The sequence below is a fragment of the Ptychodera flava genome, chromosome 5 (assembly GCF_041260155.1).
Source record: "Ptychodera flava strain L36383 chromosome 5, AS_Pfla_20210202, whole genome shotgun sequence".
NCBI lineage: Eukaryota > Metazoa > Hemichordata > Enteropneusta > Ptychoderidae > Ptychodera > Ptychodera flava.
In genome coordinates, this window is record NC_091932.1 from 24883878 (window position 1) to 24902584 (window position 18707).

The 18707-nt window shown below is 36.3% G+C and overlaps 1 protein-coding gene across 2 annotated transcripts in view; it reads left to right on the plus strand.

Annotated features, from left to right (window-relative positions):
• Positions 1–9280, plus strand: part of LOC139133344 (NLR family CARD domain-containing protein 4-like) — a 543607-nt gene extending 534327 nt beyond the window's left edge. For both annotated transcript variants that reach the window (XM_070699892.1, XM_070699893.1), the window contains exons 3-4: positions 5111–5330; positions 5912–9280. In XM_070699892.1, the coding sequence (XP_070555993.1) occupies positions 5174–5330; positions 5912–7275 (1521 nt within the window). In that variant the 5' untranslated portion in view covers positions 5111–5173 and the 3' untranslated portion in view covers positions 7276–9280. The remainder of the gene's footprint in view (positions 1–5110; positions 5331–5911) is intronic.
• Positions 9281–18707: the final 9427 nt, after the last annotated feature.

Genomic DNA, 18707 nt, shown 5'->3' on the forward strand with positions numbered 1-18707 from the left:
ATTCCACCTGTTGAATAAATGATATAGAACTGAACATCATCAGGCATATCAAAACATCAAATGAAAATATTTCTGGGCTAAAATGTTATCATAATCATTAAAACAATGATTACTGTCTCATAGTGGGAAATGATATCATTGTTTTGTTTGAAGGGATTGGCCCAACCCTTTTCCAGTGTGCGCGCTAGGATTTTTTTTCTAATTATAGTCCGGGGTCAATTGTCATTTCGTGTGTTTCAAGTGAAGATTTTTGCCAACATAGCCTCATCGATTTACTTAATGGCCAAGTTTTTCAAAAAAAATTGTTGGCATTTTTTCTGACAACTCTGAAGGTCATTTCAAGGTCATTTCCTTAAAATCGACAAAATTGTTTTTTCTTGGCCATGAAAAGACTTTTTATGGCCAGTTTGCAACCATATTACCTTTGGAAACATGCATTTTGATGTGAATTATTCCTTACAATCATTAATATTGAGTTTTTTTTTGGAAAAAAAACGGTTATTGTATTAAAAATATATAGAGCTACTTTACAAAAGGTCAATTGAAGGTCAGTACGGTATGAAATTTCTTTCTAATTTTCGTACAAATGCCTTCCATATCTTAAAATTTCACAATCATTATCTTGTATACAATTTCAGATTCATAAAACTTATACAACAGTCTCAGGAAGTAAGATGTCTAACATTTCATGTCAAAGGTCCATGACTTTTAATGCCGTAATCTCTTATCTGAAGAAAGTTTTATTATAAAAATAATAAAATCACACAGCAACTTCAAAACTTTGATAACTCTGCATGAGTGACTTTCAAAGTAACAGATTTTCGTGCTTAAGTTTTTAATCATTATCAAAATCATCCACAAAAGTGTCACTTATAGGAGGTGAACAGTTCTGACAATAATTTTCATCAGCCTCACAGTGACACATTTCCGTACATGTCATTGCATTCGTCTTGCAAGAGCAGATATTTGTTTTGTATATATTTTGTTTAGAACAACATCTGATCAAATGCACAACAGCTTCAGGGGTAGGAGGAAACATGCTTACTATGAGTATGAATGTGTTATCCACCAGCTTCCATCTTTAGTTTGCTGGAGGTGGCAAGTCGGGTTTGGCAATGATATCATTTTCCATATCATTGTTTGATAATGGGCTCTGAGAAACGCTTGGATAAGACTGCCTTTGGTTGGTGTGCTTCTTGAAAATGATATTGCTTTTCTCAAAATTTTGGCAGCTTTGAACAATACTCTTACAATTTCCTCTGTACTTTCCTCAGCAACTCCCTGTATTGCTGCATCTTTAGTAGCATTTAGCAAAACCAATTCTGGTTCATTGTGTCATGCAGATTTTCCAAATTCCACATTTTATGTGATCAGTTAATAATTTTCTTTGATTTCCTATTTCCAATTGATGGGTTCAATATTGCATGTTCCGTATACGTATTGCCAAATATGAGTCATGTACTTTACCCAGGTTTAAACTGAACCTTCAGCTAAAGAATTTTCCAACAAGGAAACAATTGATATCTGCAGCAAGCATGGTGGTATTTATCATTACCGACATTTGCAGATCCAGTCTCACACAATGGTCTGCATTTGTGTTTAAATTTCGCAATACATTTTCAATGTTTTTGGTCCAACACTGATCTTATGTGATATTTAATGTCAATGGCTCTAGCATCCTTTGGACCTTTAGCACCACTGAGTCTGACTTTGTGACAAGTCTGATTTTCTTGGTTTATTGCTTTTTGTGGTTTTTCCCAGTATTGAGTGAAGAAACCTCATGGAGAGGACCCAAAGAAAACTATATTGTTGACAGACAAAACACATGCTTTTGTCGTATGTACTAGCTGATGATCTAGTGAAAGCAACTTTAGGTTCAGATGAACCAGCACTTTACATGGTAGATGGGGGTAAAGTTGTGTACAGGGTCGTCCACGAGCTTTATCTATTAATACAGAGCTATTCACCTTGCTTTAATGCTTTTTCATAGCGCAATTTTGCCCACTCGGAGTAGACCTTTGTGGCAAGTATTTGCATAGCATTCCCTATGCCAGCAAGCACCACAATCTCGAAGGGAAGAGGAATCATCATCCCTGAGTCTTGAACATATTCTTGGAAAGACATCATCACAAAATTCATCTCTCGGGTGAACAAACTCCAGCACTGTGTCATATTCAGTGGGATATGTGACACAAGCTCACAACTTGCTTCCTGACATATCAGGCATAACGTCCTCTTTCGGAGGAATGAAATGTTTCTTTTTACTGAAAGTTTTGACGAAGTTATTTGCATGCAATGTCAGTTATGTGAAATATGTATATGTGAAATGCAATCACTAAATGTCAAGATTCCGTGACAATAAAATATCGAATAAGTAGCGTTTGGATAACGGTTTCTGAAAAACTACTAACACCGTATATGACTAATCTCGTCGTTTTCAACCCTAAATAATCTACGCACTCCCTTGTCTCACAATAAAGGTTCAACCCATTGTTAATGAATCATTTTTCGTACTCAGTATCAATATTTTAACTATGGGTGTCTTGGTTAGTACAACATTGTGCGTACTGGAGTGATTTTCAAAAGGCACAGGTAATACTCAGTAATAGCCTATATTTCTCAGTGCAGAGGCTTAGTTTTGATAAATGGCTTCTGCATGTAGCCTATGATTAGCAACAAGTCTCTAATCCCTGCTATTGTTAGGAAAAAATACAAATCGTTTTATATGACTTGGAGAGAAATGCGAGGAAAAGGGATGACTTACTCTCACTACAAGCAAAGAGTACACTGCTAGCTGCACAGCAATCCTGTCTACACTAGTGAAATTTTGCACAGAGGTCTGGAATTTACAACCTACCAGAGTTGGTAATACTGCGGATGACTTACGCCGAGATGCAGGGAAATTGATAAAAAATTATGTTGTTGTCAAGCACAATGCATGTAAAAAACTGATCCATGTCATTATTTAAAACAGTGATGGAAAAAGATGTACAACTGCAATACAAGCAAATCCTTGTAATTGCATATAAATTCATATAAAATGGTAAAAAAACGAAAAACAATAAGGTTTTTAAATCTTTTATGAGCTGTGAAGTTCCCTTCCACCACTGAAGGTATTATAAAGTAATTTGGTCAATGAGTATAGCCATTTTGTACGCACTACAATGCTTAATCAATGGAAATTTGCGAGTAACGAATGACCTTGAATTTGACCTTGACAAAGTGGAAAGAAAAAATGCCAACAATGTTTTTTGGACTCTCCAGATATTAAGGAACAAAATGATATATGTTGACAAGAGTCTTCACGAAATGCACACGGAATCCAAAATTATGACAATGACCCGGAACTAATTAGCCCCGGTCTGCTGGTGTGGCTAATTCATGCAAAAAACATTAGCCACAGCAAAATTGATTAGCCACGCAAATATTTGACTCAAAACACAAAGATGTACTACTGATGTGACTATGTTATTCAAAGTAAACAATGTTGACGTCACTGGAATATTTCTAAACAGACTTCATGAGGAAATCATTTTTGAGTCACTAACTCCTAGTCCCCGGGCTACGATGATCTTAGTGAGATAATTTCATACAGACAGGAAATACTCAATTTTGTATCCCTGTCTATAGTAGCTTCAGGGACATTGGCCCTATGTTTACGTATGAGCTTGACGTCAAATCGAAATTGTTTGTCTTTTTCCGAGATTAAATTCAAGCTGTAATTTCTTAGAAATTTGTCTTCTTCATCCCAGAATTGCATACGTTCTTTGAAATCGAATTTGGGTAAGGAATTTTATGTCAGTTACATAGGATCGGAAACGTCAGTCACTGTTCTTTTTGCTGTAGCCAATGTGTTTCTACATGTCGTTTGCTCCCGATCAACTTTGCTACTCTCCTCAGCTGTCTCCTACATTACGCTAGCTCATCGAGCTAATAGAGGTACCAAAAATTACTTGCCCGGAGGTAAAAACTGCTAGCCCATGAGTTTGGGGTTGTGGATTTGCTCACCCTTATAAAATATATATTCCTATTCTGGTGAACAGAGTATTCTGGTCGCCTCCACCACCCCGAAGTAATAGTGCAGAGGCGATCGTAGTTGAGTGATTGATCCGACGATGTGTCCAAACAATTTTTGGGGCAAAAAATTCAATTCGCAAGCGTTGCTAATGACTTTCAAAAAATTTTCACCAAATGAGAGTTTTATTCGCATTTTGCGAGTGTTGCGAGCACTAGCATGAACACTGCTTTTTGTCTCAAGAAAAATACTTTTGCTCTAGATGCTATTGAGCCTGCTTAATCACAACTATGACACAACATGAGGGCCTTGAACACCACAAATAATTGTATCTACACTGCAACTATGCTACTAAATGCTTCCTTCTGCATGGACAATTCTTATTTGTGGCTCAAAACATTTTCATCATGACTTAAATGAAGGCTACATAAATTTGCCACATGAGAAGCTTGTAGCTTACAATTAGTTGTCATACTGTGAACACTGACTGAATGCCTCAGAAATATTCTGTACCTGTGGTAATATACACTTCACAGTGCTACCAGATTTTTACCACCAGAAACAAGAAAGTATTTCTATTCCTTAATGCATAGAAACACAGATAATTAATGCAATAAAAACCAAAAAAATAAATTTTTTTAATGTAAAATTTATCATGAACAACACACAAAACATCTTGATTTGTAAAATTAGGAACTCCTGAATGCTGAGAAAGCTATCGCCACACTTGAGATCATAAACTGTCTAAAAGGTGCTAAGAGTGGCTACAAGATTTTGATTTGGCTCAATGAGTTGGCTAATCATTTGGTGACTTAGGGAACCCTGCAGTTTATGCACATACCATGTGGTAGCAGTAAACTAAATGATACTGAAAATTTCAGGTGGGCACAATTGGGCACATGTTTGATATTTTCATAAATGAATTCAGACTAAAATTTATATATTAACAATGCAGACTGTTTATTAACACTCTACATTTCAAAAAAGCTTTGGGCCGTTACTGAAAGCAAGAAACTATCTTATAAAAATGTGTGGAAATGTCATAGGTAAAGAAGTTGTAATATGCTCTGGTTTTTGCTACATTTTCACCATCAGAAAACTTTAAGGAGCTGAAATTTCTGTGCTCAGGAATAATAGCAGAAAAGTCTCTTGGAAGACATGGAAGACCCATTAGATTTGTTCAATGCTTTGATCCAGACGGGCTACATCTCCAAAACAGATACAGGATTTCTTCAAAATATGCTGCTCCTTCTTAAGTTGCCTACGTTGTCTGAAGAATTGCAGACTTTTCACAAAAGTCAACCTCAATCAGAAGGTAAGCCAAGTGAATTTGCCATGTACGTGTACTTGGTGACAAATGAAAAATTAACAAACCCAGGAACCCTAAACCAAATTTGAATCTCTCCTTTATTCACTGAAACCTGTTTTGCATAACATCTTTGATAATGTTTTTGAGCAGTTATCAAAGAGGACCTTTAACAAAAAGAGTATGTATGTTGTATAAAGTTGTGCTTCTTGATAATTAATTACAGGCAAATTACAATGCAAACCTGTCTGGCAAAGGTTTATTGCAGAAGAGTACTAGTTTAAAGTGTTCATACAGTCTAAAAGTATAGTATATCTGTAAAATCAATGTATTTTCTGTGCCTGCTCTTATTCAGTATTTTAGTTCATTGGTAGTGAATTGCATGTATTTTATATTTGTTATAAATGCAATTAATTTATATAGCCATTCCATTGTGCATCACTGATCAATCCATTTTCGGTCAAATGACTCAAGTTCCGGTACTTAATCATCATGTATCATCCTCCACTCTACTTTCTTGTACGAAATCATATAATCGAGTACTGAATCGGTGAAAAACACATACAGCAATATGTGTATTTATTTCACAGGCACTTTAACGGAGAAGACTGAAAGGCTTGTTGAATATCTAAAACATATATACAAGGGACACTTTGCATTGCTTCAACCTATTCCATGGTACGATGATCTGAAACTCAAACTAAAGGAAGTATATACAAGACTAGAAGTCAAAAAAGTTGAAAGAGGTGCCATAAAAGAAGGCCAAGATTTAAAATGTCTGCATGACATGTTCATGGCTGACGAGGAAGGACAGCATGCACAGCGAATTAGGATAGAGGGTCCACCAGCCATGGGCAAATCAACAATATGTAGGAAGATAGCGTATGACTGGGCTTGTGGTGAGCTAAAGCAGTACAAATTACTTTTCTTTTTGGAGATGAGACATGTAACAGGCTCAGAGGTGATTGATGAAATATTCACTCAGTTACTGCCTGATGATTGTTTAATCACAAAAGAAGAGCTCGAAAACATAATTTCACAGCAAGAAAAATCAACTCTGTTTCTCTTTGATGGTTTAGATGAAATCACAAAGGATAAAATTGAGGGCTCTGAAATAGCTAAATCTATCAACAAAAAATTGCGGGTGTTCTGTACAACTGTTGTTACCACAAGACCACGTTTACGTGATAAGTACCTAAGCAACTGTGACTTATACTTAATTGTCAAAGGATTTACAAAAAAGAGTACCAATGAATACATAGATAAGTATTTCAAAGATGACAAGGACACAAGTATGGCTCTCAAGCAGAAAATAAAACTTCAAAGGGAAGATATCACTTCGGACTCTATCACAGATCTCCTTCGTAACCCCTTGCATGTGTCTTTCCTGTGTATTCTCTGGGAAGATTACAAACTGAGCAAAAAGGAAAATTATTTCCCAAAGAACCATACAGAATTATACTCTGAGGTACTTGAATGTACTTTAAAACGATATTGTGCCAAAAAAGACATTGAACTCAATGATGGTGAAATACCAAAAATAGTTACTGATTACAGAGATAAATTAGCCATTGATTCATATAAAATATATTCAGCTGACAAAATAAATTTCTTGAAAACAGACATCTCTTGTGAACAATACCTAGATTTAGGATTGTTGGTAAGAGATCTTGGTCATTCAAGGATAAAAGCGCAAGAGTTGTATTTCTTCTACCATAAAACGTGGCTTGAATTTTTCACTGCATTTTACATTTCCTCTCAGTTAGAAGTAGGAGATACCACTGGTTTGGATAACCTGTTCAGTAATCCGCAGAAATCAAGTTCTGTTCTGAAATTCCTTGCAGGAATTTCTGAGAGTAAGGCAAGTGGTTTATTGTTTGACAGATTTAATCAGAAAATTCAGACTCTGAAAAATAAATTTAACACTCCAAAGGGAGCGTTTAGATGGCAGTAAAAAACTTTCATCTTTACTTGGCCAGTGTTTTGAATGTCTGCATGAATCAAAGCAAGGACTGGTGTATGTTTCACACGTAGAAAGTTCAATACAAGGAATTCTACTTTATGCAGGAGTTAAGACTGGAAGTTATACTTTACAATGCAGAATGCTGTGTGACTCACCAGATCATGAAGTTAGTAAATTCCTTAGAGTCAACAGGACTCATTGTCGCTTTTCATTCATTCTTCATTTTATGAAACTACAACCCGGCCTGATAGAAGAGTTGAGAATTTATCAACCCTTCATGACAGAGATGTCAATGCTATCAAACACACTATCAGACACTGAAAGCAATGTAATGTTAAAGACTTTAGAGATACACATGTTGCAGTCAGAATCAAAAAAACTTGTACCGCATGTTGACAAGTGGTCAAAAGTGATTAGAAATATTAAAGCAAATACTACTCTGCAAACTTTGAACATTTGCTTTGATGATCAATTTTGTCATGAATGCACAGAGCAAGTCAAAGTAAGCTTGGAAAAAATGTTTGCTGAAATTGCTGATAATGAGAATATTAAAAATTTTGCTCTGACATTTTACATTTTGATATTTAATAAAGCTAGTTCACTTCAAATATTTGAAGAGTTTATCAATAAAGGACCCAGGACAGTGAAGTTTTCCATGGCTGGTTCTAAATGTCAACTGTCTAGTCTGTGTAACTTCATGAAGAAGTGTAGGAAAACAGAATCAATCAAACTAGAGTTTCTTAACATTTATGGTAGGAGTGATGATTTCAATCTGGAATTAATATGTGTCTACAAAACATGAGTACAAGTATAAAAGCTCTCAGTCTATGGATAGTGGGATTGGAAAGAGACTCTGCTTTGTTTGATACACTATCAACAAATACCACACTGAGTGAGATATCAATAGGTAAGTTTACAAAGCAGTCTATTGATAAAGCGTGTGACATTATAAAACATAACAAATTTGCAAGGTCTGTCACACTCTATGTTGGAGATGACTGTATAATTAATGGTGAGGCTATGGTGAAGTCACTGAGTGAAAACAAATCCCTGAGACATTTATGTGTGCAGTATGCATACTGGTATGGCAATGATGATGAATTTGAAGTACAGCTTGTACAACTTGCCAAGGAAATAGCAAATTGTCAGTGTTCATTGAAATCAATCAAATTTCTATTTATTAGCAGTTACAAAGAAAAAAAATCCAAAATTACCAATTTCATTTCACAGCAAGTAGGGCAACACCATTGGTCATACAATGTCTTTCCTCACTGCAGTGGTGGGTACATGCACCAACTTAGCTACTGCACTGAGGATGATGGGATTAGTCAGGTTGAACAATAACATTCCATCATTAGATATCAAGAACAAATACATACGTAATGTATAGGACTTGTAAAATGCAGAGAAATGTTCAATTTTGATATATGCTGCATTATACTTTCAAAAAATATCCAATAACTTGTAATTTCATCTGTTATACTTGTAGAGTGATTTTATCTGTTATACAGATGTGAACTTGTCAAGATAAGCAGTAAAACTTTCACAGAATAGAAGCATAGATGAATGTCACTTGTATTCAGTACTGCCATGTATCATTTTGATGAATGTTCAATGTCGTCAAAATAAAAAATAGATTGTAACAATGCCAGGGAAGTATGTCGAAATATACTGTGACATTTTCTTATTTATAGTTTTTTAATGTAAATATGAATATAACTGTATTAACAACTAAAACATGTTACAGGTTTTTTTTGACATTGTAATTATTTTGCGCTTCACAATACTGTGAAGCCCCAATTTCACCTGTATATGAAAGGTAACATTCTCCCTGTGTTACTTAAAAATAGTGTTTTTGTTCATAGCATAATTGAATTGTCAGAAAGATGACCAGTAATATGACTCTAGACATGTTGTATCGTCTGCAACTTATTTCATACCAATTCAAAGTTCAGTTATTTTCAGTTTGATGACAAATAAACACTTTTTTCATGCACATGATGACCTGCTTTGTCTGCAGTATTCAATGTATCTGAAAGCGTGTGAGAGGAATGAGAGGGAAGCAATGAGAGATGAAAAGATAAATATTGCTCTATTGAATTGCTGATAAGCCAGATGCTAAATGTACACACACGTTACATTCTGCTCCCTTCCATTTTCACCTCCAACAGTGTACTGAGAACTTTCTACACTTATTTGATTTTATTTCGAATCAAGGTTCATTATGATTTGAAAATAGTTTTCATGAACATGAATAGAGCTTCTTCAGCTAGAATCACCTCAAGGACAGACATTCAAACTCTCCAATGTTTAAATGTCTGTTTTGTCAGGGGTTATTTTGAAGCTTTTGGAGTAAGTTTCGCAGGCTTGCGTTTGTGAAAATCAGGAATTTGATTTTTCCCCATGAAGATAAGACAAGGATGGGGTCCATTTCAGAATGTCAAATGTTGTAAAAGTTGGGTAATTTTTTTCTCTAGCACCCAAAAGTTGATGATGACCCTGAATTTATCTGTGATTTTGAAGAGAATGGTTGAACGTTTGAGGAAAATTTGAGAAAAATTTAAGTCTTTCACTTTTGAGGTGCAAACTACCTTAAGGTAGTATGCGCCTCGAAAGTGAAAGACTTAAACGTTTGCTCAAACTTTCCTGAATGAAACTTTCAACCATTCTCTTACCAAATCAACAATAAAAATCAGGGATCACCATGCAAAGTTTGGAACTAGCGAAACAAATTGCCCTTCATTTTGCGATATTTGAAATTCAGAAATGCCACCATTCCTGTGTTAACTGTATGGGGAAAATAAAAGTTTGGATTTTCGAAAAACTCAGCCAATGAAAGTTTTTTCATTCTCCAAGAGCTTTAAAATGAGCCCCCACAAGTGGTAGATCAGAAAAGAATTGTAGAAATTTGAAAGTCCGACAATCTGTCCCTGAGGCGTGTTGGCTGTTAGGAATTTCCCAATTGCTTATTGAGTGTGGTGCTTGTTAGTCCCCGCGGACGAAGTCCGGCGGGGACTTATAGATTGGGTCCCGTCTGTGCGTCCGTCCGTCCGTCCGTCCGTCCGTCCGTCCGTCCGTCATCAACAGTTTCTCAGACACTGCTGAACCAATTTCGTTCAAACTCGGCACAAAGGCATAGCACTATGACCTACAGATGCACGTCGATTTATTTTGTGATACGATCCAATATGGCCGCGAGGCGGCCATTTTGTTGCGATTTTTCATGTCTTTGGACCATAACTCAAACATCCTTGAACAGATTCTGTTCAAACTTGGCACAAAGGCATAACACTATGGCTTTTATATCATGTTAAATTATATCACGATACGATCCTATATGGGCGCGAGGCGGCCATTTTGTTGCGATTTTTCATGTCTTTGGACCATAACTCAGACATCCTTGAACATATTCTGTTCAACCTTGGCACAAAGGCATAACACTATGACCTACATGTGCTTGTCAAATTATTTTGCGATACGATCCAACATGGCCGCAAGGCGGCCATTTTGTTTGCGATTTTTTCATGTCTTTGAACCATAACTCAAATATCCTTGAACCGATTCTGTTCAAACTTTGCACAAAGGCATAACACTATGGCCTACATATGCTTGTCAAATTATATTGCGATACGATCCAATATGGGTGTGAGGCGGCCATTTGTTGGGATCTTTCATGTTTTTGGATCATAACTCAGACATCCTTGAACAGATTCTGTTAAAACTTGGCACAAAGGCATAACACTATGGCCTTCATGTGCATGTAAAATTATTTTGCGATACGATCCAATATGGGCGTGAGGCAGCCATTTTGTTGCGATTTTTCATGTCTTTGGACCATAACTCAGACATCCTTGAACCGATTCTGTTCAAATTTGGCACAAAAGCAAAACATTATGCCCTTCATATGAACGCCACTTTATTTCATGATATGATCCAATATGGCCGACAGGCGTCCATTTTTTTGCGATTTTCTCATGTCTCTGAACCATAACTCAAACATTCTTGAACTGATTTGTTCAAACTTGGCACAAAGGCAAAGCACTATGGCATACATATGCATGTATCAATTAACCTTGCGATAGGATCCAATATGGCTGCAGAACTGCCATTTTGTTGGAATTTTGCATGTCTTTGAAGCACAATTCAAAGGTCATTAAACCCATTTTGTCCAAACTTGGCACAAAGATCAAGCACTATGGCACACATACATGTATACATGTCAATTTACTTCGTGACATGTTCCAATATGGCTGCCAGATTGTCATTTTTGGATTTTTTCATGTCTTTGAGGCTTAATCATATGCAAATATTCCTTATCCAATGTTGTTGAGACTTGGTACAAAGATAAAGTACTATGGCATACTTATGCATGTCTACTAATTTTGTGCTACGATCCATATGGTCAATAGACAGCCATTTGATTTCAATTTTATAAACATAGGTCACTGTCCTTCAATGGACTGATTTTGTTTAAACGTGATATGGCTGCATTCTTGTGCACATTAATTTGTTTCATTATATGATCCAAAATAGCTGATTACAACAACATACCCGATCCCATACCATTTCGAAAATTCCACCAAACCATGTGTATAGTATGTGCTGTCATGACACTAGAGGCAGTGAGGCATCGTTATTGTGGTGTAATCAAAAGTTCCTTTAGTGGTCAACACCGGCAGAGATGAGTCTTTTATTGAACGTTCCTCAGATTACTTTATTATGCAAGTCACAGGCCTGATGCACCCGTTGCATCAATGTCATTCCACAGCTACCTAGACACCAAAGATTATAACAAAATGGACAAGCGGGGACTGTGTCATCAACGATGACTTGTTCAGTAAGATTTGGGTGTTGTAATTGTTGAAACTTCCATTTAATCAAAAATTAAATGTTAAATGTCAATGCTGTCGTTTTCTCTGTAATTAAATTATGATAGATGCATGTCAGGACTTATTTCACACAAATTTATTCAAAACTTGAATTCTCATTCAACAAAGTCAACTGGTTGTCTTTACATTGGCAAAACATACAGTGAACTTTAAGTTTGAATGGCTATCACTAAACTTATAAAATATAAAAAATAATTATGAAAAAAAACATCAGCAGTTGCAGCAATTCTGAAACCGACAAAAAATTTGTAAATCAATATCTCATAGGTTGTCATCATAGACAATGTTAGGTATGAGTCTAATTCATAAAGATTAATTATATGTCATGGGTAAGATTTGTCACAGAAGTGACTGAAGCACTGCCAACTCAACTCTATTGGAACTTCTTTGAGCTGTGGATACACAACACTGAACAGCATACATGTGACCTCATTATGACCTCATTGCACATGGATCGATAAATCTAAGGGATTTTTAAAAAGAGAGCAACCTACTGACATGACCTTTGACCTCTTTATAAGAGACTTGTTTGGACTTCATTTGCCAACAATAATGCCAACAATAATGTAGTTTACACATGTAATTTGAGAAGCTGAATATTGTGTATCTCTGCATGTTTACAGGAATTGAAGAAGAAATTTGACATTTGAAACAAAAACAATAAGAAGATAATCAAAAGTAACAGCTATTGACTCTTTGATCACAATATCAAAGTAACTGACAACTCAATGTCTCAGTGTGTAAGGCAGAACACAAGTATAAGGTTGATGTACAAAGTGTGATCAAGAGTTGGGTTTTTTTTCTTGAATAGTTGCTATTGTCTATTTTTATACATCATTACGATATATATCTGACACCATGTGCTAGTATTTTATCACACACCCATGTATGTCATCAGGTCATGATTTTCCAGTGAATGCCTTGTCAATAACACAGAGAGACACACCAGTCACAACAAACACCATTCCAATGTAGTTTCTGTTGAAAAAAATGGAACGACAAACAAGATGAGAATTGGGGAAAATGTAAACACTAGCTGTGTGAAACAAATGGAATTCTGAAATTATATTGCATACTGAACAAGTCATCGTTGATGACACAGTCCCCACTTGTTAATGGGTACTTTGATTTACATGTCCTAAGAGGATAGAGTCCTCTTCATTAATTAGGTCTGTGATAAAAATACTTTGATACAGATGGCGCTCAATGGCCAAGAATGAGTTCCATGGTGATGAAAACATAAAACCAATGTAGGCCACCATCCTAAAGTTCATAAATGAGTCAACTAGGAATTAATCAACAGGATGTTGCAAAACATTTTTGCATACAATTCTAACACTTGACAGATTATCACTGGTACCATATTTCATAACATTTGATGCAGTATTTACAACACTATGAGATCAACATCTGTATCAAGTTTCATCACATTTGCCGTTGTATTAATTTGTGGCTATATCACCCTAATTAGGAAAGTTCATTACTTATGCAATTACAAATTAATTAAAATGACACTGATAAATGTCTTTTTCAATGTTAAAGCAATGTGACCTTAACATCAGTTAACATCTGTATAAAGTTTCATGAATTTGATGCAGTACGTATTTCTTGACATATCAGCCTACTTACGAAACTTCAATAATTGACATGTTGCTGCTACATGACGTGAAACAAATTGATGAGCATATGTATGAAATAGGTCAATGTCCTTGTGCCAACTTTGGCAAATACTGGTGGAAATACTTCTGAGTTATGGCTCTGTACATCTGAAAATTGTAACAAAATCACCGCCATGCAGCGATATTTGATCTTACTGTTTAAAAAATCAACATATATATGTATGACGTAAGTCAATGTACATGTACCAACTTTGAATAAGATCAGTTGAGACTTGCCAGAGTTATGGCTCTCGACATGAAACAACCATAACAAAATTGCTACCATGTGGCCATATTGGACCATCTCGTGAAACCAATCGACATACATATGTATAAATAAGTCAATGTCCTTGTACCAACTCTGAATAATTTGCTTGATACATGTCTGAGTTATGGTTCCGGACATGAAAAAATCAGAAAAAAATGGCCACACGGTGGCCATATTGGATTGTATCATAAAACAAATCAATGTGCATATGTATGACATAGGTCAATGTCCTTGTACTAAGTTTGAATAAAATCAGTGAATAAAATTAGTTAAGACATGCGCAAGTTTTGGCTAAGGCAGAAAAAATTGTAACAAAATGGCTGCCATGCAGCCATATTGGATCATATCAAGAAACAAATTGACATACATATGTATGACATAGGTTAATGTCCTTGTACCAACTTTGAATAAAATCGGTTAAGATATGCCTTAGAGTATTATGGCCCTCGACATGAAAAAATCGTAACAAAATGGCCGAAAGGCAGCCATATTGGATCGTATCACATAACAAATTGACATGCTTATGTATGACATTAGTCAATCTCCTTGTACCAACTTTGAATAAAATCCATTGAAACATGTCTGAGTTATTGCTCTGTACATGAAAACATCGTAATAAAATGGCTGCCTAGCGGCCATATTGGATCGTATCACATAACAAATCGACGTACATATGTAAGACATAGGTCAATGTCCTTGTACCAACTTTGAATAAAATCGGTTGAGATATGCCTGAGTTATGCCTCTGCATATGAAAAAATTGTAACAAAATGGCCACACAGCAGCCATATTGGATCGTATCACAAAACAAATTGACATGCATATCTATGACATTGGTCAATGTCCTTGTACCAACTTTGAATAAAATCGGTTAAAACATGTCTGAGTTATGGCACTGTATATGAAAATATTGTAATAAAATGGCCGCCTGGCGGCCATATTGGATTGTATCACAAAACAAATTGATGTGCATATCTATGACATTGGTCAATGTCCTTGTACCAACTTTGAATAAAATCGGTTGAAACATGTCTGAGTTATGGCTCTGTACATGAAAAAATCGTAATAAAATGGCCGCCTGGCGGCCATATTGGATCGTATCACAAAACAAATGACGTGCATATCTATGACATTGGTCAATGTCCTTGTACCAACTTTGAATAAAATCGGTTGAAACGTGTCTGAGTTATGGCTCTGTACATGAAAATATCGTAAATAAAATGGCCGCCTGGCGGCCATATTGGATCGTATCACAAAACAAATTGATGTGCATCTGTATGACATTGGTCAATGTCCTTGTACCAACTTTGAATAAAATCGGTTGAAACGTGTCTGAGTTATGGCTCTGTACATGAAAAAATCGTAATAAAATGGCCGCCTGGCGGCCATATTGGATCGTATCACAAAACAAATTGATGTGCATCTGTATGACATTGGTCAATGTCCTTGTACCACTTTGAATAAAATCGGTTGAAACGTGTCTGAGTTATGGCTCTGTACATGAAAAAATCGTAATAAAATGGCCGCCTGGCGGCCATATTGGATCGTATCACAAAACAAAATGACGTGCATATCTATGACATTGGTCAATGTCCTTGTACCAACTTTGAATAAAATCGGTTGAAACATGTCTGAGTTATGGCTCTGTACATGAAAAAATTGTAATAAAATGGCCACCTGGCGGCCATATTGGATCGTATCACAAAACAAATCGACGTGCATCTGTATGACATATGAAGTAATCCTTGTACCAAGTTTGAATGAAATCGCTTCTTGCATCTCTGAGATATCTGCGTGAACGGACGGACGGATGCACACACGCACGCACGCACGCACGGACGCAAACACGCACGGACATGACCAAACCTATAAGTCCCCCCGGACGGTGTCCGTGGGGACTAATAAAGCACAGAAAAGGAGCCTACAATGTTCAGTGATAATCCAGAGTGAAGTCAGAAAATTACGAGTATCAGATTGAATGACCACAGACACCTACCGGTACATGTCAGTTGACCTTTCAGTAACTTATATTTTATGAGGAACTGAAGCGGACCATGCAATAAACCTATTCATTGTTCTGTGACCTGGCTGACCTTTTGTACGTGTAGTTAGTGAGGTCAAATCAGACTGAGGGGGTCATGAATGCTACCTTCATTTCAAACTTTGTAATTTGTATCAACTGATAAGCTCAAAGGTCATATCCGATTGGTAGATTTTAATTATTTATACAACTTGAGTGAGAAACCGATTCTACTGTGTAAATATAGCTGATTGGCTATTTGTATATGACTGAATAATGACAATAAATAGTTAAAGGTACAATGTTCAGACACGCTACACATTTGCTTAAGGGGTCACTCAGAATGATTGCCATCTTACTGTGGTTTTACGACTTATCCGGACACCAAACTTGCTAATTACCAGCAACTTCGCTGATGATATTGAGACTTTGATCAGTAATTACCAAAGCACTTTGGTAATTCACCTCAAACTTGATACTTGATCTGGCTGCAGTAACTCCATGGGTGGCAAAGTGTAAACACAGACGCCGACATCTCAGTGCAAACAGTGATAGCATAAACCAATTTGAGACATGAGTTTGCACTCAAAGTATTCAACAGTGTACCCATACAAAAAATTGCTGAACAAAGTGATGAAAATGGCACAGGACAAATACAACTTGCATCGCAGTAAACCTGCCCACTGCACCAAAAAGATTTCTGTAACTTTAATGGACATCATGTCTGATTGAACAGTCCTACTTAAATACTTTTTCCGCTCAATTCGTGCTGATTTAGGCACAATTATTGAACACCACTCAAACTTTCAATCACTTTCCTAAATCAACTTACACCTGAAAAAATTGTAAAGGAAGTTAGAATACAGAAAAGATTTTCAATCTCTCTATCTCCATGAATGGGCATTCCCGATCACATTTATGCTGATAGACAACCATTGCCAAAAAGCAGCAAAACTCAGCAATGATTCCGATCTAAACTGACACAGTATTTCATATCCCTGCATCAATGAAATTGAAAACACAATCCCATCAGTGACATTTGGTAAAATTTTCACATGAATCATATCTTGAAAAAAAAGTGAAACAAAGATATCTTGTACTTTGCCGATCAAAACAGCACAGTGTAAGTTGTGAAGTGGCATCTCCATTGCCTGCAACTCAGTGTACTCAGTATCAAATGGTCTGCATCTTATGAAAACAACAACTGGTAGTGAAAGTTGTAATAGTCACCGGTAAAACCTCTTCACAGATGAAAGGATAAGTGCTTCAAATGAATGAAACTGCAGGTTTTAGAGGAAAACCAATGGCGGATGCATGGAGTGGGACTATTCTATTTAGGTGATGGAGATGGAGGGTCATAGGTTTATAAATAAACTGGATAATGTAGGATTTTCCTCACAATGCTGTAACAGGAATTCCAATGTCAGCTTGTTTTAACGTTAGTAATAGTTTTTCTGCTCTGAAAAGTAATTTAACAAACTCTAAAGACCCATTATACTCTCCTACCTCTCCGTAGTTGAGTTTTACATGTAGCACAGATGAACAGCACACATGTACATATGTTGGTTTTAGGGGAGAACCATTTGATTTGGGGGGGGGTATGGAGGAAATGGGTATGGGAGCAAATTTTTTTTTCCTGTCACAGTGACAGCAATTTTTTTTTTCTACTGTCAGAGCTGCACCAATTTTTTTTTTCAAATGGAGTAGCAATGCAAATTTTTTTTTCTTTGTCATCAAGTTTGTGATGCGTTGTCATTATTTACGGCCTGAAACTCAGAAATTTCGAGTGACACCCCCCCCCCCCCCCGTCAACCATGATGAATTTGAGTAACTCCCCTCTCTAACTCTGAAATTTTGACTGATCCCCCCCCCCCCTACTTGGAAAAGTTAAATACAAATACATGTATTTGTATTTGTAAAATTTACAAAATACAGCAACAGTAGAGACACGCAGTATCTAACCATATAGTATATTGTTTAATTTGGATGGGTATTATGACAGGGTTTTCAATAGGATATCTGACCGGGCAGAATTTGAAAGTCCAGGGGGAGAACACGCGAGAGGCTTAAGGGGAAAGCGTCACAGGGGCTTAATCCCCTATCTTGCATGGAAATTTTTAAGATATTGATGTGTGCAATGGTGCAGTCTGGTGCAATCTGAGAGGTGTTTTTTAATTTTTTTACTACGTGAAACTGTTAGAACACCCAATGGGGGAGAGCACGAGAGGGTTTCCCCCTCTTGTATTGGAAGTTTGGGAAATTGATGTGTTTATTGGTGCAATCTGAGAGGAGTTTCAGGTTATTTTGCACTCGGTAAAACTGTTTGAAAATGACATTGAACACTGCAATATTTTTTACATTTTATGCATGATCAGTGTTTGTGTCACAATATTCAACAACCAAACAATGACAATACAATTTGTGAAAAACAGTTCTGTTTGCCAGAGACTGAAGATAAATAAATATACAGGAATGGAAAATCTGTGACCTTCTTGTGTCATTTCTCCAGCTGCCAGCTTCTAATGAAAAGCATGAAATAGGTATGTTTAACTGTCAAAATGGTCATTGAACTGAGGTAAATGAAAACA